The 22,221-nt window shown below is 37.9% G+C and overlaps 1 protein-coding gene across 4 annotated transcripts; it reads right to left on the reverse strand.

The window, feature by feature from the left end:
- Positions 1 to 5,062: 5,062 nt before the first annotated feature.
- On the reverse strand, positions 5,063 to 9,733 carry LOC149285203 (nuclear receptor subfamily 4 group A member 2). 4 transcript variants are annotated; one of them, XM_089495689.1, is made up of 6 exons: positions 8,873 to 9,733; positions 8,002 to 8,131; positions 6,882 to 6,970; positions 5,742 to 5,944; positions 5,421 to 5,545; positions 5,063 to 5,319 (listed from the first exon to the last, which is right to left on the reverse strand). In XM_089495689.1, the coding sequence occupies exons 1-6, from the start codon at positions 9,731 to 9,733 to the stop codon at positions 5,063 to 5,065; spliced, it is 1,665 nt and encodes a 554-aa protein (XP_089351815.1). The 4 variants fall into 4 exon arrangements, with proteins under 4 accessions (XP_089351815.1, XP_089351814.1, XP_089351812.1 ...); XM_089495688.1 differs by having other exon boundaries at positions 5,421 to 5,599; XM_089495686.1 differs by having other exon boundaries at positions 6,807 to 6,970.
- Positions 9,734 to 22,221: the final 12,488 nt, after the last annotated feature.

Consider the following 22,221-nt stretch of genomic DNA (forward strand, 5'->3'; position numbering starts at 1 on the left):
GGGTGCCAAATCCCTGTTCAGGATTGCCATATGGAGTAATGTATTAAGACATTAATACTCAGCCTGGTTATGTTCTTTAAATGGTTTCTAGGTAGTCCCTTTTGTTCTACATCTGTTGTACATGTATATTGCTGGACCATTTGAAAGTTACCAACTCTACCCTGGAGATATGGGTGTATGGGCCAGCAAGCCCAAATTGGCTGGGTGAAGCCTGGGACACGAAACCTGTCTGGTGGTGGCTCTAACTCCACTTTCCTAATGTTTCCATAGGTTGTGGGCAAGTCCAGCTCAGCTCATTAAGCCATGCCCTGGCTCAATTCATGCCACGCTAGCAGCTGGTATTTGCATCACATATAAACACCACATTAGCACTGGTTGAGAAATAAGAATTGCTTCTATAGTATAAATATGGTCACATCAGAACCCTATTGCTAACATCTGCAGTAAATAACTCTTAATGTGCCCTGTGCCACCTTCTCTGCAGACAACACAATAATGGCCTTGGCTAGATAGGTTTTCACTGACAAACAGTGGGTTAATAATTAAATATTCTGTAACTGAATGCAATTATTAAGATCATGCACCCTTATATTACACTGAAGAAGTACACTGTAGAATAAACACTACTTCTGCAAATGGTGTAGTGGTATAGAGACTTAACAATAAACTGGTCAAAGGCAGTCCTGCAGTATGTACTGCATAGTTTGAAGGTTCAGTGCTTTCTGGCACTGATGAGGTTAAAGCCAATGACCTTGACGGTTTTCATGCAGCCAATGGGGCCAGAGCAGTCTTCCAGCCAATCAAGAAGTAAATCACTGCTTTTTAGCAGCATATGCCCCTCAGTAAACTCATCTTACTGCCTTATCAGTAGATCCTACCCGGTGAGTGCCATCAAACTAGTGTGCAGCACACTGCAATATCATCTCCCTTCAGCATACAAGGGGTTAATGGTGTGTAAACATGGCAGCATTTCACTCCAGACCTTCAATGATAATTTGTATTTTTTGCAGTGGATATATTATATTTATGTTCAGATCCTATGCCTTTAGAGCTCTGGATTTTAAATATCAGGCTTAATGGCAGAGATCCCTATACATTCAGTTTAAATCCCTGGTGCACTTGTCCTTACATCCTTAGTGTATGTTTCATTAGACCATTTATATGTAAGCTTTTTTCCTACAACCTCCAGTATCATAAGCCACATAATGGGTGGATTGGAGTGATGGGAGTCGTAGCTCTGTCCTCAAGTGCTTAAGTGAATACCTGGTGTATATATCAATACATTACAAAGGTATCACTAATGCACATAGTCATTCTACTAATGTAGAAATGTTTTAATACCCACAGATAAATGTGTTGTCCACATAAAATTCACTAAGTGGACGTTGTCTATTTGTTTCATATATGACCTTTAATTGACCAGTATTATTGAGCAGGAACAATTAACTCCTTGAAGATCCAAATGGGGGGACAAAGCCTTGGTCCTCAAAGGGTAAAATGATTAACCCCAAATTTTCCAGCACCTCATACTGTGTGTAATTAACTCAATAATCTTAATAGTCATGACATATGCACGTATTTGAACGTCCTTTTCAGCCATGTCTAACCCTTATCAAGGAATAATCGTTTTGTTAAAACAACATAAAAGCAAAATATTATTCGGTAGGTTTTAATTTTCTATTTAATTATTTTCAGGGTTCCATTCACACATGGACACAGATCATTAAGCTTTGATTTCTGGAAAGAGTGGGGGCTTTAAACTCAAAACTGGATTAGCAGGTGCTGTACTTTCACTCGGCACTGAACTGGTTAAGCTTTCTCTAATTAGCTATACTTTAAAAAAGTGAAAATTCCAATTGACATCTATAAAATAAGAACCATTAAAATGCATTTTAAAATTCGATGGAATTTAAAACTAACCCCTTGATTAAGGGGTTAAGATTAAGATAATTTTGTAAAATTAAACATGGAATGCAAATTTTCCCTTCTTAAAATTATTACAGTAGGGTTTTGGGGTTCTGTTTTTTTACAAGGGTGACAGGTCTGAAAATGCATCAAAAAATACTAATAATAAAAATAAAATTATAATAATATAAAATATACGCTATATTCGATTAAAAAATGACAAGAACATCTTTAAACGTATACGAGACTTAATCTATTCAGTAGAATTTCAACGCTACAAAACTAAACTATTTTTCAAAATATACAATTACTCTTTGTTTCTGTGCTACGTCCATTGAATCTAATCTACATATTAAACTTACTAAAATAAATAGAATCTTCAAAGAAAATTGTGCAGACTTTGAAAAAACACTACAAAATGCTGAAATAGATCTGTTATTTATACATCAAATTATACACCATATTTTTAGCTTTCCATTTTCGATTTTTTAAAAAAAAATTAGCGTCAGGTTTCACAGCTGGGAGGTCAATAGCTCCTCTTTTAAAAAAAAAAATGTTGAGATATCTTCAAATTTTCCAGAAATATTATCAAATATAAAGTGCATTGATTCCGCAAACTCTCAATGCAAAGATAGACAAAAGCACTTTCATTTCCGATGTAATGATGGATTCTATGCTATAAACCGATTTTCAAAAGGGATTAGCTGCTAAATTGGACTCTTAAATTGTGGTGCGTGGCTTTAAAGCGGTGCGGATAAATATTTGTTTTAAATCACAGTTATTGATCCCTTATTCTAAATAAAGTGAGATCAGTGTTTGATGGAGAATGAGAAAATGATGTCAATGAATAAGAAGAAATAGAGCAGGGAAAAAATGAAAAAAGACAAGTAAATGTATTATTAAATACTTCTCACAGCTTGTTAATATGTATATATATATATATAATGCATCTGTTTTTCGAGTATATATATATATATATATATATATATATATATATATATATACTCGAAAAACAGAAGATTTCAAATAACGATCTTGTAAACGGTGCATTAAGATTCCTTATAGGAAAAAAGCAATTACTCCTAAGAATTGCAACAGGAAAAAAACAGGTAAGGACATAAAACTGAAATAAATTGGTTACCAGTCCAAATCCTTAAGTACTTTTTATTTTTTTAGGTTTTTTTTATATATTTTTTGTAGAATAAGAACGTTCAAAATAATGAAATTTGTTTCCTATTCTTTTCCACCTTTTTCTCCCATTTTCTCTTAGGGCAACAATGTTAATTTAAAATCCAATCTTCGGCAATGGTGCTTAGATCTTGCAGGTACAGGATATTGGATCTGATATATACTAAGAAGGTGGTTTGGAGTTAGACTGAATTATTTTCTATAAGAAGGGTTGCTTCATACCAAGCAGTTTAAGGAAATATTTTTCCTTAAAAAGGAAAATGCATATATTATAATAAGATTGGTGATAAATGCCCAATGCACATCACTTTAAAAATCTTGATTTTATTAATGTCACCTTTGTCTGAAGGATGCTTTTAAATGTCTGTTTTGCTCTCATAAATGACCGAAAACGTATTTTTCTTAAAATTTTCTTTACCTGTTAAATGTGTTATGTCTTAAGATACTTCGTATTTCTGGGTATATTTTTCACAACTTTTAAAAGCGCATTATCACAAACACAATATTATCTCCTAACAGTACATAATAAATTATTTCTTTTTTGTGTTGATTTTTATCATTTTCAAAATCCCCCCCCCAAAAAAAATGTGTATAATAATATTCCCTCAATTTAATTAAAATACGTTATTCTAATTTCAAATATCTTATATCATATGATATTAATCTCCAAATATTCCATTGATCATATAATATTCCTTTGATATGACCGCTACTAGCTTCACGAAGTTCAAATTAACCCACAAATAAAATAATTAAAAGTCGCATTTTTTCGTGTTTTAAACACATTATCTTTGATCCTCCATAAAATATATAATCTATCCACTTGGGTATATAATATAAGCCTGAAGCATCTTCTTTAAATAAATTCTGCAAGAGATGTATTAACTCTTGGTTAGTATGATGCTGAAACATACAAAAACCACTTACTAAAATAAGATTATGGCAATGTTTAAAATTTTACTTAAACATGAAATAATATATTAGTTGACAATCTTTTTTTTTTTAATTTGGAGAAAATATTTCAAAGTGCTCGGTAATTTCCAGTGATGTATGCATTAACTGGAAACTGATAAAAGCTTTTGCATGCAAGTTTAACTTAGCCATAGACAACAAAATAATTAAGATATAAACCTTTTATATCAACATCAACATTACATACAACACTTACAAACAAGGAATGTTGGACGGTGTTACAAACACAATGTGTCCTCTGTCGTGATTATTAATTAATAATACATATTCCCACTTATGGTACAGTTGAGAAACAAAATTACATTTCGTATAACTACCAATCTTTATAAAATCTAACAGACTACATAGTGTCTGAATACTATTTATATAATATAGACATTACTGAAATAGCAATTGCCTATAACTTTTCCCGATCTAGCACTGTATAAACATGCTTCTTTTTTATGCTTTATTATTTTTTGTGATTTTTAATTATTTTTTCTATTTTTTTTAGCAAACTCAGCTTGTAGAATCGGTTTGATATTTATTCATAAATAGGCACAAAATAATAAAAAATAGCTAAACTGTATCTTATACATGTACAAGCCGTTATCCTTCTTCATGCCACCCACTGAACATTTATTATTATTTTTTATTATTATTTTTTCACAATATATTACAGCTTTCCTTTACAACAGAAAACTTTAGTCTCTGGCAGGGTAATGTTGGTGGGTCACCATAATACTCTAGGAATTTGGGTCGTTCTTAGCTGAGCAAATATACTTTTTATTATTAAGACGTTGTCTCTTGTAGTATATAAGGAATTTTGGCAAAACCTTAAAAGTTGATAGCAGTGTGTTTGTTGAGTTCAATCTTGGTATCCAAGAAGTGGCCAAGGATGCCAGTCCTCCCTTCTGCCCTTGGCAAAGACAGCATGGGTTTCTCCTGGCAAACTGCAGCTTTTCATAAGCAGAGTCCTCTAACTGGGTAAAGTTACTTAAGGGTTTACTGAAATGTCTTAGAAGGGTAAAGTGTCCAGGAAGAGTTTGTCAATAATGGCTGGAGGGGGCACCAGATCTTCTAGTTTGAGATAGAAAATGCGTTGTAGACCCTGTGTGCAAAGGGTGCGGAGTTCAGGAAGCTTCCCAAGGAGCTTGGAAAGGTAATTGGGGCGATTTAACCCCCCATTATTAAAAGTCACGTGATCTTTCAGGCAGTTGACAATTTTGTTCTGAAGTTCCTCTACTCTTTTTGGTTCTTTAAGGCCATGTCTCTCTACAGAAGAAAAAAAGGAATATTATTAAAGTCTCCCACTCGCGGTTTTTTTCCACGCAGAAAAATGCACTGTTCTAATTTGAGTTTTAGAAAATACTAACCTGTGACCATAGCCAGTGCAGCAATACAGGAAAATGCAGATATGTCGATGCTCATACTTTGCAGATTAGAGGAAAATTCCGCAATGGAATCTATCCACTCCCCAAACCCACGGACACACTGCAGCCTGTGCAAGACCACACCATTGCAGAAAATCAGCTTGCCCTCTGATGGGTTAGACCTGCAATTAATTAGAAGACACATCCCCCCAAAAAATAATTAGTATGAGAATAATAAACATCCCAATTACCAATAAAATAAGAATCAATTGACCTTTGAAAAAGGTTCGCAATATGACAATCAAAATGTAATTTAATAATTACCTGTATGCTAATCGTAATACAAAGAGTTCCAAGAAAGCTGATTCGAAGAGAAGATCTTGATCCTGTTTGTGGAGCTCAGAAAACCCTGGGATCTTCTCTGCCCAACCTCTAATGATCTCCATAGATCCAGTGAGGAGATCATAGAATTGCTGTATATGTTGTGTGTCATCTCCAGTCATCTGAAATTCTGGGTTAGCCTGAAACTAATAAAATAAATTCAAATTTAAAATACTACTAAGATTGTTATTAAATACTAAAATTAATTCAAAATAAAATAACTTAAAAATAAGTAACAAATAATGCTAATAATACAATTTAAAAAATACTCAATGAGATGAACATTTAACCCATGAAATTACAATCCTACTTTATCATAGGAGATATTTGCTATTAAAATAATTAAAACGGCTTAGTTGTAATTAATTCAGTGATTTTTATACATAAAATAAGTTTGCTTTGAATATATATTTATATTTTCCCTAATTGTGTTTCAATACAGAAAATAATATAGTCCTTAATATTAAAATATATTTTTATTATTATTTGAAGTTTAAGGTGAAAAGCAGTATACTTTACTTTCTTGACTAATAATTTGTGATCTTCTGAAAATGGTGTCAATTTACCATCCTCCCTTATAATACAAGAGCTTTGTTATTAATACTGATTTTGATCAGAGCAAGAATTTCTGTTGTAATTAATTTAATGATGGTTGTTTTACAAATAAAATGCTTCCAAAATAGACATTTCCCTAATGGCAGTTCAATACAGAAAATATTTTTTAATAGAAAATATTTTTATTATTATTAAAAAAGAGTTAAAAGGTTTAGGGTGGAAATCTGTAAATGTTTGCAAGTACTCAGTGTGCATACATGATTGCATGATGTGTGTGATAATCTGTGATCTTCGGAATTAGGTGTCAAAGGGAATTAGCTTCAGGAGCACTGGCATAAAAGCATTTGCATCTGGGGATGCAGCGGGGAAATGGGTCATTTAAATGCCCCTTATGGGGTCTCCAGTACTGGCTGAGGGTAGCAGAGATCCACCCCATACAGGACACCCACTTACCCTGGAATAGTCCAAGCTGCTCACTGCAGGATTGGAGTCGACGTGGGCTCTCACCAGGGCACTGATCAGGCTCACCGGGGGGCTGGGGGGTGATGGCTCCTGGGGGCTCTTGGGTTTGGATGGCAAGCGACCCCTCCGTCCCTTTAAACTGTCTGTACGAACCACTGCAGGACACAGAAAAAAACGAGATGTTCACATTGAGCACCCACTCAAATTCCTGCCACGCATTGTTTTTTCACTCATTACAAAGACACCCTTGACTCCTTTGTGCCTGCTGCTTGTAACACACACAAAGCACATCACATTCTGCCAGACATTAAATTCCCTGGCCCTGGCATGTGCCCAGTGTGGGGGGCACCTATTAGTCTATGTGCTTCAAATTTACTGCAAATCAGGGACAACAAATGCAACCACTTTCCCAAAGCAAAGAAATCACTCATAAAAAAAACAATTTCTTAATTGAGACCCTTAAAACGGTACCCTGTTAGCTACAGAAAGAAAACGGAGAAAAAATTGGTAAAAAAAATAATTATATATATATATTTTTTTTTTTATAGTAATCCTATATATATCCTAGGATTACGATTACTATAGTGTAATAGATCGCAAACTCTGGAGGCTATATAGGACTCTTCATCAGGCGTGTTGTACAGAACAGTCGTGAAAGCTTGCAATTAATTATATTACAGCATCTTTACCAAATGTGCTCCTTAACTGACTACTTATTCTTAATTAAATACATGCTATGGACCTGTTCTGTAGTCTCAAAAGCTTGCAATCTATTAAACCCTTTCTACCAAACTGACTGATTGTTCAATTAAATGCATGTTATGCACCTGTTCTGTAGCCTCAAAAGCTTGCAATCTATTATATTAAACAATCAGATTTCCTCCTTAAATAAGACTGCTCTTTTTTTAATAAAATACCTTTTATTTTATTTTTTGCAGTAGGATCACTGATACACCTATGTCTACATACATTTATATATAGGCTTTTCTAATATGTGCCCCTATACATTTGCTTAATATATTATTGCAAAATAACCATTGCATCTACACAAATAGAACCAGGGAAGTGTGTAATATTAACACAAGCGGAGTCTATCGCTGTATTTACAAAACAAATGAGACATCAAGCACAAACTTATAAATTTATACATCGTAAAGAATATATAAGGAATGATTTTGATCTATACCTTCCTTGACCATGCCGACTGCTAGGCACTTCTGAAAGCGACAATACTGACATCTGTTCCTGCGTCGTTTGTCAACCGGACAGTTTTTATTCGCTAAACAAACATATTTGGCATTTTTCTGGACTGTGCGCTGAAGGAGACAGAAGAAAAAAAATAAAGAAATGGGTAAGGAAAAGGAGACGGAATCCGACTTTGATTTGTTAATTCTCATTAAAGCCAGAATTCCAAGTGATGAGAATGAGGTGTCTTGCGATGCCTTTGCTATTGTGTGGGGCATTTAAACAAGAGGAAATTGATAGCATTAACATTTGAGCTATTCTTGCAAGCTCCTAGCTGTGTTTTGTATGCCAAGAGAAGGAGTAGACGTTCAGTAAATAGAAATCCGTGGGCATTCATATTATTTCCATCCCTTGGAGACTTCTCTATTTCAAATGATAAGATTATTCAATCAGGATAGTGAAATAAAGAGATCACTTAATTTTACCATAGGGAATTCTGTTCCAGTTGGTTAGCTCAGACACTTTTCTCTGTCCTATCCAATTTAAATCTGATGGGAAGGCTTCTTAGAGGCACATACACATACTAATGTTCTACCAAACATGAGTTTATAGCTAGGGTATGTAAAAAAAAAAAAAAGCCCCCAAGTTGACTGCTAGAAGGACTAGAATTCCATCGGAACTACAATTTGTTAGGACCTAATTCCAGAAATGTATTTGAGAACAAGTAGAACACATTAGATTAATTCAGGAAGCTTCAATTCAAGTTCCGTGACCTTCTAGATTTTTTGTAGGATGGATATTAGACAATGTGTTGTCACATAATATTACATATGTGACAAGTATTTAATATATTTTAAGATGCTCATACTAACCTTGAAAAACCCTTTGCACCCTTCACATGTACGAACTCCATAGTGTTGGCAAGCAGCATTGTCCCCACATACAGCACAGAGACCCTCGTTTGATGGGGATCCTCTGGATGGTGGAGAAGGGACCTGGCTGTCTATCAATTGAGATGCATGGCCAAGCTGGAGTCCAGGAAAACCCATAGATGCTTGTTTTCTTATAGGGTTAGGGACTGCAAAAGTCTGTCCGTCTACTACATGGTGAGCTCCTGACTGTTCGGGGTTCATGGAAACATGGTGGCCATCAAACCTCATTTGACAACTAGACACCGGAGTTCCAGGCGGAGATTGTTTGAAAGAGAACAGGGAAAGTCTGGAAACAGGACCTTTCCTCTGATCAATCATGTGGGTGGTGGCAACATAATTTTGATGGAAGCTGTGAAGTGTGCCAGGGTCATCCCACATTGAACTGTGCTGGACAGGGAAACCCGGAGTGCTGGAGGTTGGAGGTGAAGAGGGTTTGTAGTAGACAGAGCCTGAGTGTGGCATCATCTCCTCGCTTTGGGGTGGCAAGTGGCTGTGTTGCTGGTAGCTGTGCATTTGAATATCTTCAACTTTTATAGAAGACTGCTGGCCAGAGATGGGCATTTGATACAAGCAAGGAGGCTTGACTTCGTAGCTGGTACTGTAGTTGTCCATAAAGGTACTAAAACTGGGGAGAGAAGTGGTGGCAGTGATTTCAGTGTTGGTGAGGTCCATGCTAAACTTCACAAACTCTGGAGTTAAGAAATCGGAGCTGTATTCTCCAGATGAGTGGTAACTGTAGTTCTGGGAAGCTGGGCTGGCTCCTTGAGGCGATGACCCATATTGAGCCTGAACACAGGGCATGGCTGCAAATGAAACAATTTAATATATACCCATCCTGATACACTTTCTTTCTGCTCTAGGTCCCTTCATGGACCATTGTTTCATTGATTACACAAAAATATCTATTCACTTTAACCCTTAGAGTGCTGGAAGCATGCAAAAAAACCTTACAATGCACCGAACCAGACACTCCTAAGGTCTAAGACAAAATCAAAACTGTGAAGCCAAGCCTTCTGGAAGGTATTGGGAATAACTGGGAAAACAAAGTAGCCATGACATGCTCTTACAGATACTCCCCAATTCTATCAGCTAAGTGTTTCTAGAAATATAGGATTTCTATGGGGGGGTCTTTTCCGTAATATTAATATAGCAAAGTTAACCCCTTCATCCGGTTATTGCAATACCCCCCACCCAAACTAAAATAGGGTCATATATAAAATAATAAATTGGGCAAAAACAAACCTTCAGCCGAGGTCAGCTCCTTGTCGATGGAATTGAAAGAGGACAGTGTTGTAATTATCGTTAAGACAAACTTTCCAAGATGAAATAAAAAATGTTCTGTTTAGAACCCAGGTTCCGGCAAAGGTTTCTGAAACACAGACAGAAGTAGAATATTAAAGTATGTAAGAAGAAACACACACACACACACACACATATAATATATATATATATATATATATTAACATCACGAGATCCACTATATATTTTAAATGCAGCTTTAAGTCTAATCACAAGTGGTGCTTTTAAATGCAATATACACCTAAATCAATACAGAATTGGAAAGTAGAAGAGTGTAGAAAAAGGGTTCTTATGGAATTGTTTAAGTAGCACCAGTTCTAACAAGTGTGTACACTTCACCACTGTAAATCACTAATATCCACTAATCTGGTGAGTCACTAATCTGTACATAAAGGCTGTTCAAGTTATTTGAGAGTAACCATTTGATCAATTAGCCCATAACCAAACACACTTTCCTGTTTAAGCAATCTATAACCATAGAGTATTAGGCTTCCTTAAGGAGGCCTGAGAAATGTAATAATTATAATAGTGTTTTATTTTTCAACAAGGTTTTAGATGTGCCATATTCGTGTACTTAATATACAATTTGGGGCAAAATATTTTTTGTTCATTTAAGCATTGAGTCACCATTTTTCCAGCATAAACATATAATATATAATAAAGTAATATAATGTATATATATGTATATATATATATATAATATAACAAAGATAATATAACTATATTAAATGAAAATGCTAATGGCGTGTATGTTTTAATTCGAAGGGCTTTGAATTCCTTAGTAAAGGAAACTTGCTGAACAAGTCATACATTGTATCAAGATATGTCGTTTTGTAACTTGTGTGACTGGGCTGACATTAGAGCTGAAATCGCAAACCCCTGTGTACAGAATGAACTGAAAAGCTCCAGCAATACAGCTTATTAGCGCAGGACATACTATCAAGGCATCCAGATCACTTCAATATTAATTGGTTTGCATCACCCTTTCAGCTGATGGTCCCTGTACAGTAACTAGGAGACGGTGATATCACCTCCCCCAGAGCCAGCCGGGTAACAAGTATCCTCCAGCAAAGCACGCAGTATATGGGCATTCAGGAACTTGTCCCAGCTGGGGTATCATCATCCAGTGAACCTCCTTGCCATATACACTTTGTGGGGTAACCCTACAGAGGGGTATTCACAACACAGACAGGAGATGTCTAGCTAGCAACATGATAGATTCCTTAAGGAACTGACACAGAGCTAAGCGATCTGTAATTATATGTGATAGGTATCCAGCAACTTGTCTCCAGCAGAGAAAAAGGGGCTAAATAATAATAATCAGCACCATCATCATGATGCTCAGGCCACCTGTCTTTTAATTGCTACAGTCATCTTTTCTCTCTCACTCTATATGTTATTTGTGTGTATATATATATATATATATATATATATATATATATATATATATATATATATATATATATATATGAATGAAAGTATTCCTTAATGATCCTGTTTCAGGCAACATCTGGAAGACACTCTCGTTTTGCAAGACACTCTTGAGAACACTCTCTTTATAGTGCACAAAATAAAAGACACATAAAGCACATTAGTAACATCTGTTTCATATGTGACAAGTCTCCCTTTCCTCCAGAATGAATAGATACTTTATACATATATATGAAATAAAAGGGCACTTACCTGCAGCGCTGTGGGGGCAGCTCCTCTAGGCATGCAGCTGTGTGCACATCCCTGTGGCTGGGGCAGGAGCAGCGCTAGTAGTGAGCGGTGATCAGCGCTCTGAGCCCTTCCCTCCAATGTGCCTTTGTTTATGTGGGCTCGGTATACCAGCGCTAACATACACTACAAGCAGCTAGCGTCAGCCTACGTCAGCAACAACATCCGCCAATGACAGGCTCCCCAGCCTCTCTCGGGCAGTGCAGTTGAATGTTTCTGGCTTTGGTAAATTTCCGATGAAACGTCACGGTGGGAGAGTGAGAGAGAGATCTGGGTTTAAGGTGGGAGCAAGAGCCGGGTTCTCACTTTCTGTAACAGGCTTTCCAACAGTGGGCAACCCCTTGGAAAGTGTGTGTGTGTGACAGTGTGCGTGTAGACTTTCAGCTGACAGGACACGCGTGGACTGACACGCATGCCACACAATCACAGCGTGTGTGTTTACTACTTCAGTAACGTGTCTGTTTATATATAGACACCGACCATATGTGTGTCTATCTACAGCATGTATCATTTATTTAAATTTTTTTTTTTTTACTGGTTCTATAAATGGAATTTCATCGATGTTTTTAACCATTTTTTTTACTGATTCTATAAATGGAATGTAATCGAGTTCCCAACCTCCTTCTGCTATCGAAACAGTCCTATAGTTTGTTTTTTTTAATTTTTTTTAAACCTGAGTATCTTATTAACTACTATATGTAGACAGAGCTGTTAAACATCCACCAGTTAACCCTTTCCTTACATTATAGTGCTAAAGGACACTGTTTTCCTGCTCTCTGGCATTTCAGTGGTTAACTCTTGAATTTACAATTCTTTTGTGTGTTATTAAATTGATTAATTATTTTTTGTATTCTTATGGAACAAGTGAATGTAGCAGGAATAATAAGGTCAAAGATGTTCTGCAGCAGGATCTTCTGCTCTGATTCTCAGGTGGAATTCTTCTTGGATTATATACCTCAAACCACCCCTTAACCCCTAAATTGTAACATTTAACCTCTTCATGGTAAAACGATATGTCTGATTATATGCATGGATGTGTTTAAGGACAGTATGGGGAGGGGCACAGACACAATCAAATTATTATGGTCTTAAAATGCCTTCCTTCCTCCTTGAGTAGGCTGCAAATAGTATCTAAAAATATCCCAATGAGCATACACAAGATTTTCATTTTTTTACACCAAAATTCTTGTTTCATTCTCTGCATCCTGAGTCACCAATAGAAGAATTACATAACATTTCCATACAGATATACAGCTTGGATCCTATTCTTAGCCATGTGGGTGAGAGCACATCTCTCTGTTATCTTCTTAGCATCCGGAAATACTTTTACTGCTCAAATAAACTTACATTATCCAGAAACCCTGCAATGCAACAGACAGGAATTCCCTTCTGCTCTGTGACAAGTACATATAAACTCCCTGCCATCTTTAAAGATCCATCTGTCTAATTCTTCCCTGGTGCTGGGATTGGCACATTAAGTTTTCTTGTAACCTTAGTAGATCTACCCCTCCTGTTACTGAAAGAACTCAGAAAATTCATTGTTCAATAGTCATATGTCCTTCTGGATAAATGAACATTCCTATAAAGGGTTAATTTCTTTATTAGCTAAAGTGCTTTCTTGTATAATTCTGTCTTTAGAGAAGAGAATCCATCTTCCAAATTAAGTGTTAAAAGATATATTCATTCTGAAAAAGAAACATTTGTATCACTTTGTGTTTGTATCATAAAAAAAGAAACATAATAATACACAAAAGAGAAAGTGTAACAATTTCAATATTAAGGATGGAAAAAGAACAGTTGCTGATTTCTTGCTGGAAACCAGTGCATATAATTATACACATACTTCATTTCACAATGTTTGTATAGGTGCTTCTAAGAATCCTTTGGCTTGCATTAGGAGGATGTACTCTTTTCAAAGAGGTACACATTGTGCCAATGCAAATTCCCCTCCCCCCACACTGGAAAGGCAATATTGTGTCAATGCCAAAAAGACATTCGGAAGACATTGTCAAGATTAAGGTTTGACCTGCTATTCCTGGTCACTGACCCTAAGTGCTGAAGATGAATAGGAGAGCGGCAGGGTGTAATTAAGGCAGTCAATCATATGTATGCTAAGCGGAGTACCTGATGTACATTATTCTCTCTGTTCCTGCCTCTCTAATGCCTTGTACAGGTTGCTAATCATGTAGCTCTGATGTGCTGGCAAGTTTATTTTATTATGATTGCTAGTACGGACAAGGAGCAATCACGCCTTAGATATGACTTTATTGGCGGAGGTAAATTGGTAGCTCTCTACCTAGCATTTGGTCATTAGGAGGGGGACAGTAGAACCCGCACTTGCCCATGGGAATCTCTGAGCTGCAACACCATATATTTCAGTGGGAACAAAGCATACATTTCCTTCCTGTGACAGACAACTGTCAATAGTCAGAAAAAAAGTGTTGCATCTCGGATTAATTGATGGATTGGCAAATGCTCAGTGGTGGATTAACAATGCCAGCATGTCCAAGATGCCAAATTAGGCAGCTTCCTAGAGTGCCAAACTGCAGGGTGCCTGAGCCCAGCCATGGGAAATAAAGGGATTTTAATGAATGGATTTAGGGGTAGTGGGGCATCTAAATTATAATACACTTACAGCACCAGTATAGTGATTATACTGGCCATGTTTTTCCCTGGACAAATATAATTTATATATATTGCTGACCAGCACAGGTAAAGCGCAGTGTGTGGGTTTTATAACTGAATATTTAAGTTTATACATCTCATATACTGCAGGGCCGCACTTTATCAGGTCAGCAGTATATTATATCTGTCCTGGAAAACATGGCAGATGTGGTCACCCTAGTTACCATGTGAATTCATGTATGGTAAAAAAAAAAATGGGAAAGATGACCATGGACAATAAGATTCCAGGATTCCTCTGTTCCTGGCATATGTCCTCTCTCTTCAGTGGCCTAAGAAGCAAAGCTGCAGTTATAATGAATCATGCCAATCAATTGCTAGTCGGAATGGACTGAAGATCTACATGATTTTATTCGCATTCTTAATAATGCTTTTCAGATTTCAAGAGAAGGTTAGATTTCATGTAGGATGACGTGATGTTAGCAGTTTGGTCCACCATAAAATGCATTTAATTTCATTATTTTCCCACAAAAGGCCAATACACTTCGTACAGCCTCAAACGCCACCACCTATGCCAACGTACATATTCCTGTTTCGCATATGAAGACTTGGACACAGTGGTAAGGAGCAAGTCAGTTGTGTGCCTGTAAATCACTGAAAGCCCACAACCTCAACGACGCCATCAAGAATTGTCTCTGAAAATCACGCAAAACAACATGCTGATTCCAAAGAAGGCCCGAAGCAGCTGAGATATCTCCACATACTCTTTAGAGCTCTATCTGCTTTTTTAAACACTAGATAAGTGAGGACTACAAATTATTTTGTGTCTAATGTCTTGGTCTCTGGCTAGTAAGATTAAATTGGCCATCATTCTAATAGCCAGTAGCCAACCCATACAAGGTTGTGACCTTTACAGTTATTTGGATGTTTCTGAAGACTTCCAAGAGGCATATACAACGTGAGACATGTTCTATGAGACCTTAATCTGATAAAAGTATGTTATGGATTGCACTGGAACACGCGACTTATAAATCGAAGCCTCTTACAGGTCTGATTGCCTGTCTCTTGGGATAGTAATTTCATGCAGCCAACAGGTGAACATTTAGACTAATGTGCTGGAGATGTTTTCCTTCCCATTTATGCCTGAACCACACAAAGCTATATATACAACTTAAGTTAAAATCAATACTTTCCTTAAAGACACGTCCATAGATCTATGTGCTCTGTAGCATGTCTTTACGAAGGGTAAATTCCTCTTTTACTGCTAATTATGATATATGAAAGAGACAGCATGATGGTGTCCATGCCATGTGCCAGAATCTTAATGACCAGAAGTCTGGATTATTAACATCTGGGATCAAAAGACATTGAAAAGCAATCGAGATCGTAAAAAAAAAAACATAATTTGGGGAATTATCCAAAGATATAGCTTAAAAAAAAACAGCTAGCCTCTGGACAGTGACCAGGGCAAAATTGGGTATTTAACCCATTCAGCACTGCTGCTATATCCTGGACTATAATCAGGTATAAAAAAACCTGCATTTCAAGACCACAAAATCCTTCCCTGATGGGAAGTTTCTTAAGAAAATGATGTTAAAAAAATCCTTTACAGACCAGTGTGTCTATACAGTGCCGACAAACCTAATGAGCAAGGACTTTACATAATTAAACTGCAGGTGTCCAGATCTCGGTGCTAGTTTATATAGCTCTCTATAGGGAAATCTTTTGATAGATCCTCTATTTGTTTTTATCTGCTTTTGTTTATCCAAATAATTCTAATTACAGGTGAATGTTATATACCGGCACCTATACAGAGGCCTAAGGGTAAATAAACATACATTCATATTCTACAGACTGTGATATACTGTATGTGTTTATATATATATATATATATATATATATATAAAATGAAATAATAATTCACATAATATATATTTATGTGTATGCACTGTAAAAATAATAATAATAATAATAATAATGATAATAATAATAATATGAACTGTGTATGTATAAATAAATGGATTTATATAGCACTCTCATATTCCACAGAACTGTACAATGGGATATATATATATATACTTTGTATATTTATAGTGGCACAGTAAGGTACACTGTCTATCAGCTGCCCCGTGTGCTCGTCATAGCACTAATTAAAAGCATGTGGGTGCTATTTGAAGGTGTGCTGGTACTAGCAGAGTGTGACTGGGTATAAATATATCCCTGCTGTCACATTGGGCCCCAGCTGGAAGTTGAGGCGGGAGAGGGGTGTCCCCCGGAATGAGGAGGGGCCCCCGGCTGCAGAGTGTGACCCAGTTATCTGCCGCTTATAAAAATAGTCACACGGAGAGCGAAGAGACGGGGAGGCGGCCAGCGGAGGGCCGTTTATAGAGCAGCTATAATGAGGAGTGGGAGAGAGGCACGGGAGGGGCGCGGGGCCACGGCCAGGCCACCTTAACTGTCAGAGCAAACAGAAGGAGCTCATTAGCATGCAGGGGCGCGTCAGAGGCGGAGGGCGGGGCCGCCCAGTCCAACGAAAGGGAAAAAGTGAGCCGGGGACGGAAGAATGGCGTGTGACGCAGGGGGCCCCGCCATTGACGCAACACGGCGTCTGGGCCAAAAATAGCACGCCACCCCCTCCACCCACCCAGCCGTGGAGCCCTCCGCTGCTCCACTGACACCGAAGGGAGCTTTTCACCCGTGAGACTGACACCCCCCCCCGAGGGGCCCCCTCCTCACGCTCCTCACACCGGGAGCCAAGCGAGGGAAAGTTGAGAAACTGCAGCCCGGTGACTTTTCTTGAACTGCTGGAACTCTCATCACTCCCAGCCAGGCAGACGCCGGATAAGGATGGGAGTTGCAGTCCAGCAGCAGGTGAATACTTTTACCGCCTCCTGTTTGCACGGAATAAAACATAATGAGGCGGCACAGGAGAGACCTTCACACCGGGGCACGGAGGGGGGGATCCGGCTGAGTGTTGCCACCTACCCCGAAACAATGCATCCCATGCTGCAGCTTCCATGCAAATACTATGATATAATCCCAGTTACATATTAACCGGTGCTCTAGATAATGTAGGGTAAAGGGTGATCGGTGATTGCATTAAAGTTGAGTTTCATATCTGAGTAATTTTATAATGCGACATGCAAGAAGGGTTAACCCTGTATAATGTGTAATTAAATCAGTGACTCCACCAATTTCATCTATTCCTCTTTGATTATACCTTTCATAATGCACAGCTAAGTCAATGAGGCGAGGTATTGCAAGTCACCTGCAAACGGGGTCAGACTGGGGATGGCTTGGTGGTCCCAGCGCTTTAAGGCCAGCAGCTGCCAAATGCTGCAGTTGCCGGCTGGATATGAGCAGCCCCACATTGTGTGTTTATACTCGCATGGCATGCGGTCGCACACTGCAGGACCCTATCTGCCACTAAAAGCAGCTGTATTGGTAACAGTGCAGCCCCCAGCGGCCCACCAGGCATCCGTTGAGTGCGCCAGATGGCCACTCTGAGCCCACCTACGAACTCAGGGTTTAGAGCAGGGCCGTCCAACGTGCGGCCCTCCAGCTGCTGCAGGACTACATCTCCCATACCCCTCAGCCAGCCCCTTAGCCGAAAGAGCATTATGGGAGATGTAGTCCTGCAGCAGCTGGAGGGCCGCACGTTGGACGCCCCTGGTTTAGAGAATAAAGCCCTTAGAGCGTTGCAGGTTCCTCACACGTGCAGGATATATTTAAACACAGATTTATCAATCTCTCGGAACGTCCCTGCATTCACGGCTTTTTCTGTGTCCGATCGAAATGCGTGGTGACCTTATTTATTTTAGATGCAAGCACGTGAATTGAAAGAGAACTCTAAGAAAATGTATCAGGCTGTGCAAGCGATCAACCTGGACTCGGTGTTCAGCTCACGGAAAGGCCAGGCAAGGGATGACCCGGAGCAGCTGCGACTGCGAGGACAGCGTGACACGTCTAATCTCCAGCTGTCATGCCCCGGACCCTTCATCGACGGGGGAACCGTAGGAGAGAATTTTTAGCGCGTGGCAAAATGCTGAATAAACCCCATCACTTGCCAGTCACATTGGATATCGCGTGATTCGCAGACATTATTAAGCTCATTTTGTGTGGAGGAAGCATCAGATATTATGTTACGGTGCCAATGTGGGTATGTTTAGGGCTGATGCGTTGTGCACCATGGTAACGTGGTGTCGTTTATTGTATCCACGCATAACATGTACCCATTTATAGGTGGTGCTACTATATAACCAGGTCAAGTATTTGCTCCAGGCTGCAAATGTGGCAAAAGTTCATCATAATGTTACATCGCTGTTTTTATGTAGGGTCCTGGAATGCATACAAATGCCCCCTGGGTAGGTCTGTCTTTAATGCGGAGCAAAAAGGGAAGTTACTGTGGGCCCTGTATAGCCATAGGGTCCCACAATAGCTTCGGCCCCCTTAACCACCGTATATAACTAAGTATAGAGCGTCATATAGTAGCATTGAACGTGGTGGTCGTGGGATCATTGGAGTGTGCTAATGGCGGCGGGTACGGACAGGCTGTGTTGGGGGACACCAGTGAAGGTGTACCCAGGACCCCCTTATCATTAAAGACTAACACGCATCAATATGCAACATTAAAAAAAATTACTCATTTTTGTATTTTTTATCTTATTTTATTGTATTTTATTTTTTTCTAAGCAATTCCTCTTTTGAAATATAGATATGTCGAGTATGTCTATTTTTAGATATACTTTTACATGCGTAAAACATATATTACCTCGCGGTGCGTAATCTGCAGTTCCGTTTTAACTGATGTCATCGGTGCGATATAAGTGTCACCAAAAAAATAATTCCTCGTAAGATTACCTCTTTTCACTTATAGCGAATAACCACTATAGAATGTTTTTCAATGCACTCTTACCCTCCAGTAATAGTGAGTGTCAGTGCTCAGCGTCGTATGCTGTAATTCTGTCATCTTAAAACTAGCCAAGCTGTCAAAACCTACAAAAAGTTATTTGTTGAGTGCAGCCTCCGGGGTCACCCCAAGCAAGACGATTTTCCTACACCCACATAATGCCATCGTTTACATCACTTGTATCCAGCACGAATTCTGAAACGGTTACCATTGTCACATTGACAGTGATTTGACGACATCGCCCATAGTGTGTTCATATTTACTGGTCAGATACTGTATCGGAATAAATGTATTTGTAAATTCTGCAGGCGATCAGCTTTAAAAAGTAGAAATAAATAAAAATATTTATTCAAAATGATAATATTCAGTAATTGTATCTGAGTACAGTGATGTGATTATGAATAGGGTTGGGTGGCTGGGGTATTTGCCCCATGTAGCATCAGGTCATACTTAATATCATACGGTTGATGTTACAATGCGGTATTATACGGTCTAGCACTTCAACAAAGCTGTTCTTCTATTCATTGTGGAGCAAAGGACTGGCTACATTGATGAGAGTGAACATAAAATTAATAAATTCCTAAGATTAGTGCATTCATATTGGTTTACATCATAAAAATTATCTTCAGCATTGTTTTGATTTCATCTCCTAGTGTAATAACCTGATTGACGATGATAATGGTTTTCACCCACTTCCTCATGTCTTCGGCTGGAGTTACCACTTTAGCCAGTGTAAAATCCATCGTTTTGCGGTAACAACCCTTGATATGATTTTGCCCAGCTCCCACTGGCATCTGTTCACAAGAAAACTACTAGAAGCTTTGTCCTACGTCTTTCTTGCTATCCCACGTATACCCACCAGGGTGTCTAGCATACCAAAGACTCTACCATTTCATAGATAACTGGATCCTTTCTGTGGTCTTTTTGAGGGGTTTCAATGTTTTATTGAAAGTGTGTGTTATGTAGGACTGGCTGGTTCACAGAGAGCTTACCATGCTCTGTGCACAGAGTGTATATTTTTAGCCTTAACGAGGAAAAAAATAAATGCTTTCCTTCTTTAGGGCGATATTTACCATTTTATATGTAAAAATGACACCTGTGATGTTGAATCTACATTTTAAGATTATATCCCGTTGATTAAATTGAAACAAATTAATGTTGAAATCTTTAAACCCCCGCTTGTAAATTTATTTTCTCACCTCTTCTGCCTTTGATGACCTACCATGTCTTTATGATGGCTGCCTCCTGCCATGCCATCAGTAGTATAACAAATACACGTTTTGCCAGCCAAAATTGATCCCTGCTATAATGCAGAGGTCATACATTGTGCCATAAGTGCCCCTCACAACTATATCAATAAAACAATAAAAACACAAACACACACATATTCATGTCACTTTATTTTATTCATTAAAATAAATGGCCAGGTGAGCTTTTCAGCCAGACTGATAATAATGATTGAAGCTCTTATTCACAAAAGCAGTGCACCAGAGGTGCAAAGGGGTGCTATACCCTACCAATAATACTTGTGTAAATGTATATGTTTTCTTTGTGCATATAACCCATTCTTATATGTGCCTAACCTGCCCTATGTTGTGTATCGTCAACTACATGGCCATGCAATCTACATCTACGTACTACAAACATATGATAATTTACTAGTGGGATGAGGCTTCTCATAAATATTTAGTTTATTTTTATTATTTTGTTCAGCATACATGGGTGGAAATGTTCTGATTTGTATCAAAGCATGTGATGTGTCCCATGAATTGTTGGACTATATGTATATAAAGATAGCCCTATCGATACGTGAAAAATCTATAAATCATGGGGGTACATTAAAAATGAACAAGCATATGGCAAAATACAAAAAAAGCTCTAGATCTTAGGAGAACAATATACCCTTAGTAAAGAAGGGGTTAATTGCTGACAGATGAACAGTCATATTTGGTCCCAAAGAATTCATATACTAACGCCATCAGTCACCAGAAGGTGGCCACACAACATATTTTCCAGCACTAAAGTACATAACCAAACAGGCTCAGAATTATATTTATTGAAGAAAAACAAAAATATTTTACAGGTTTGGTAAATACATGATTGAAAAACAAAGAACACAAGCTGTAGGTGGTTTTAATAAGTGAATTTATCGACAGAGAATGTGACATTTCCATTTAACGGCGCTATCAATTATTAAATAAAATTATTATTATCGTTATATACCCCCCTAAAAATATTCAGTGCTTCTTACAGTACATACATTCAAAGGGTTTGATAAACCTAGGATTCACAGACTAAGAAGAACTTATACGTCGGGTAAAGAGGGCCCTGCTCACAAGCTTATATTCTAGAGGATCCAGCCCCATGCAAAAAGCTACATATAGTCATGAAATAATTTAGATTGACCTGGAAAAAGTATGACTATTCCTTTAAAAAAGTTTTTTTAACAAGCAAGTCCATGTGCTATAAAAGTCAGTTTAGCTCTAAGACAAGGCTGCACAGAAACCTTTCAATATAGAGAGTATAAAGAATACGTTCCAACCTTCGTGAATTTATATATACGACTAAAAGAAAATAAAAAAAACCTTTTTAGTATCGCCTTACCCTAAGTATAATCTGTGATTATATTAAACACACAAAAATACATACAAAGTGACCAAATGTGGTACTATCAGAAGGGACATTATAACCCACATTACAGCCCCTTGTGCGTGTTTCTACAAAAATTGATTTAATGTAC

This window comes from Sceloporus occidentalis, unplaced genomic scaffold, assembly GCF_023333645.1.
Source record: "Sceloporus occidentalis isolate IW3139 unplaced genomic scaffold, rSceOcc1.0.p SCAF_83, whole genome shotgun sequence".
Lineage (NCBI taxonomy): Eukaryota > Metazoa > Chordata > Lepidosauria > Squamata > Phrynosomatidae > Sceloporus > Sceloporus occidentalis.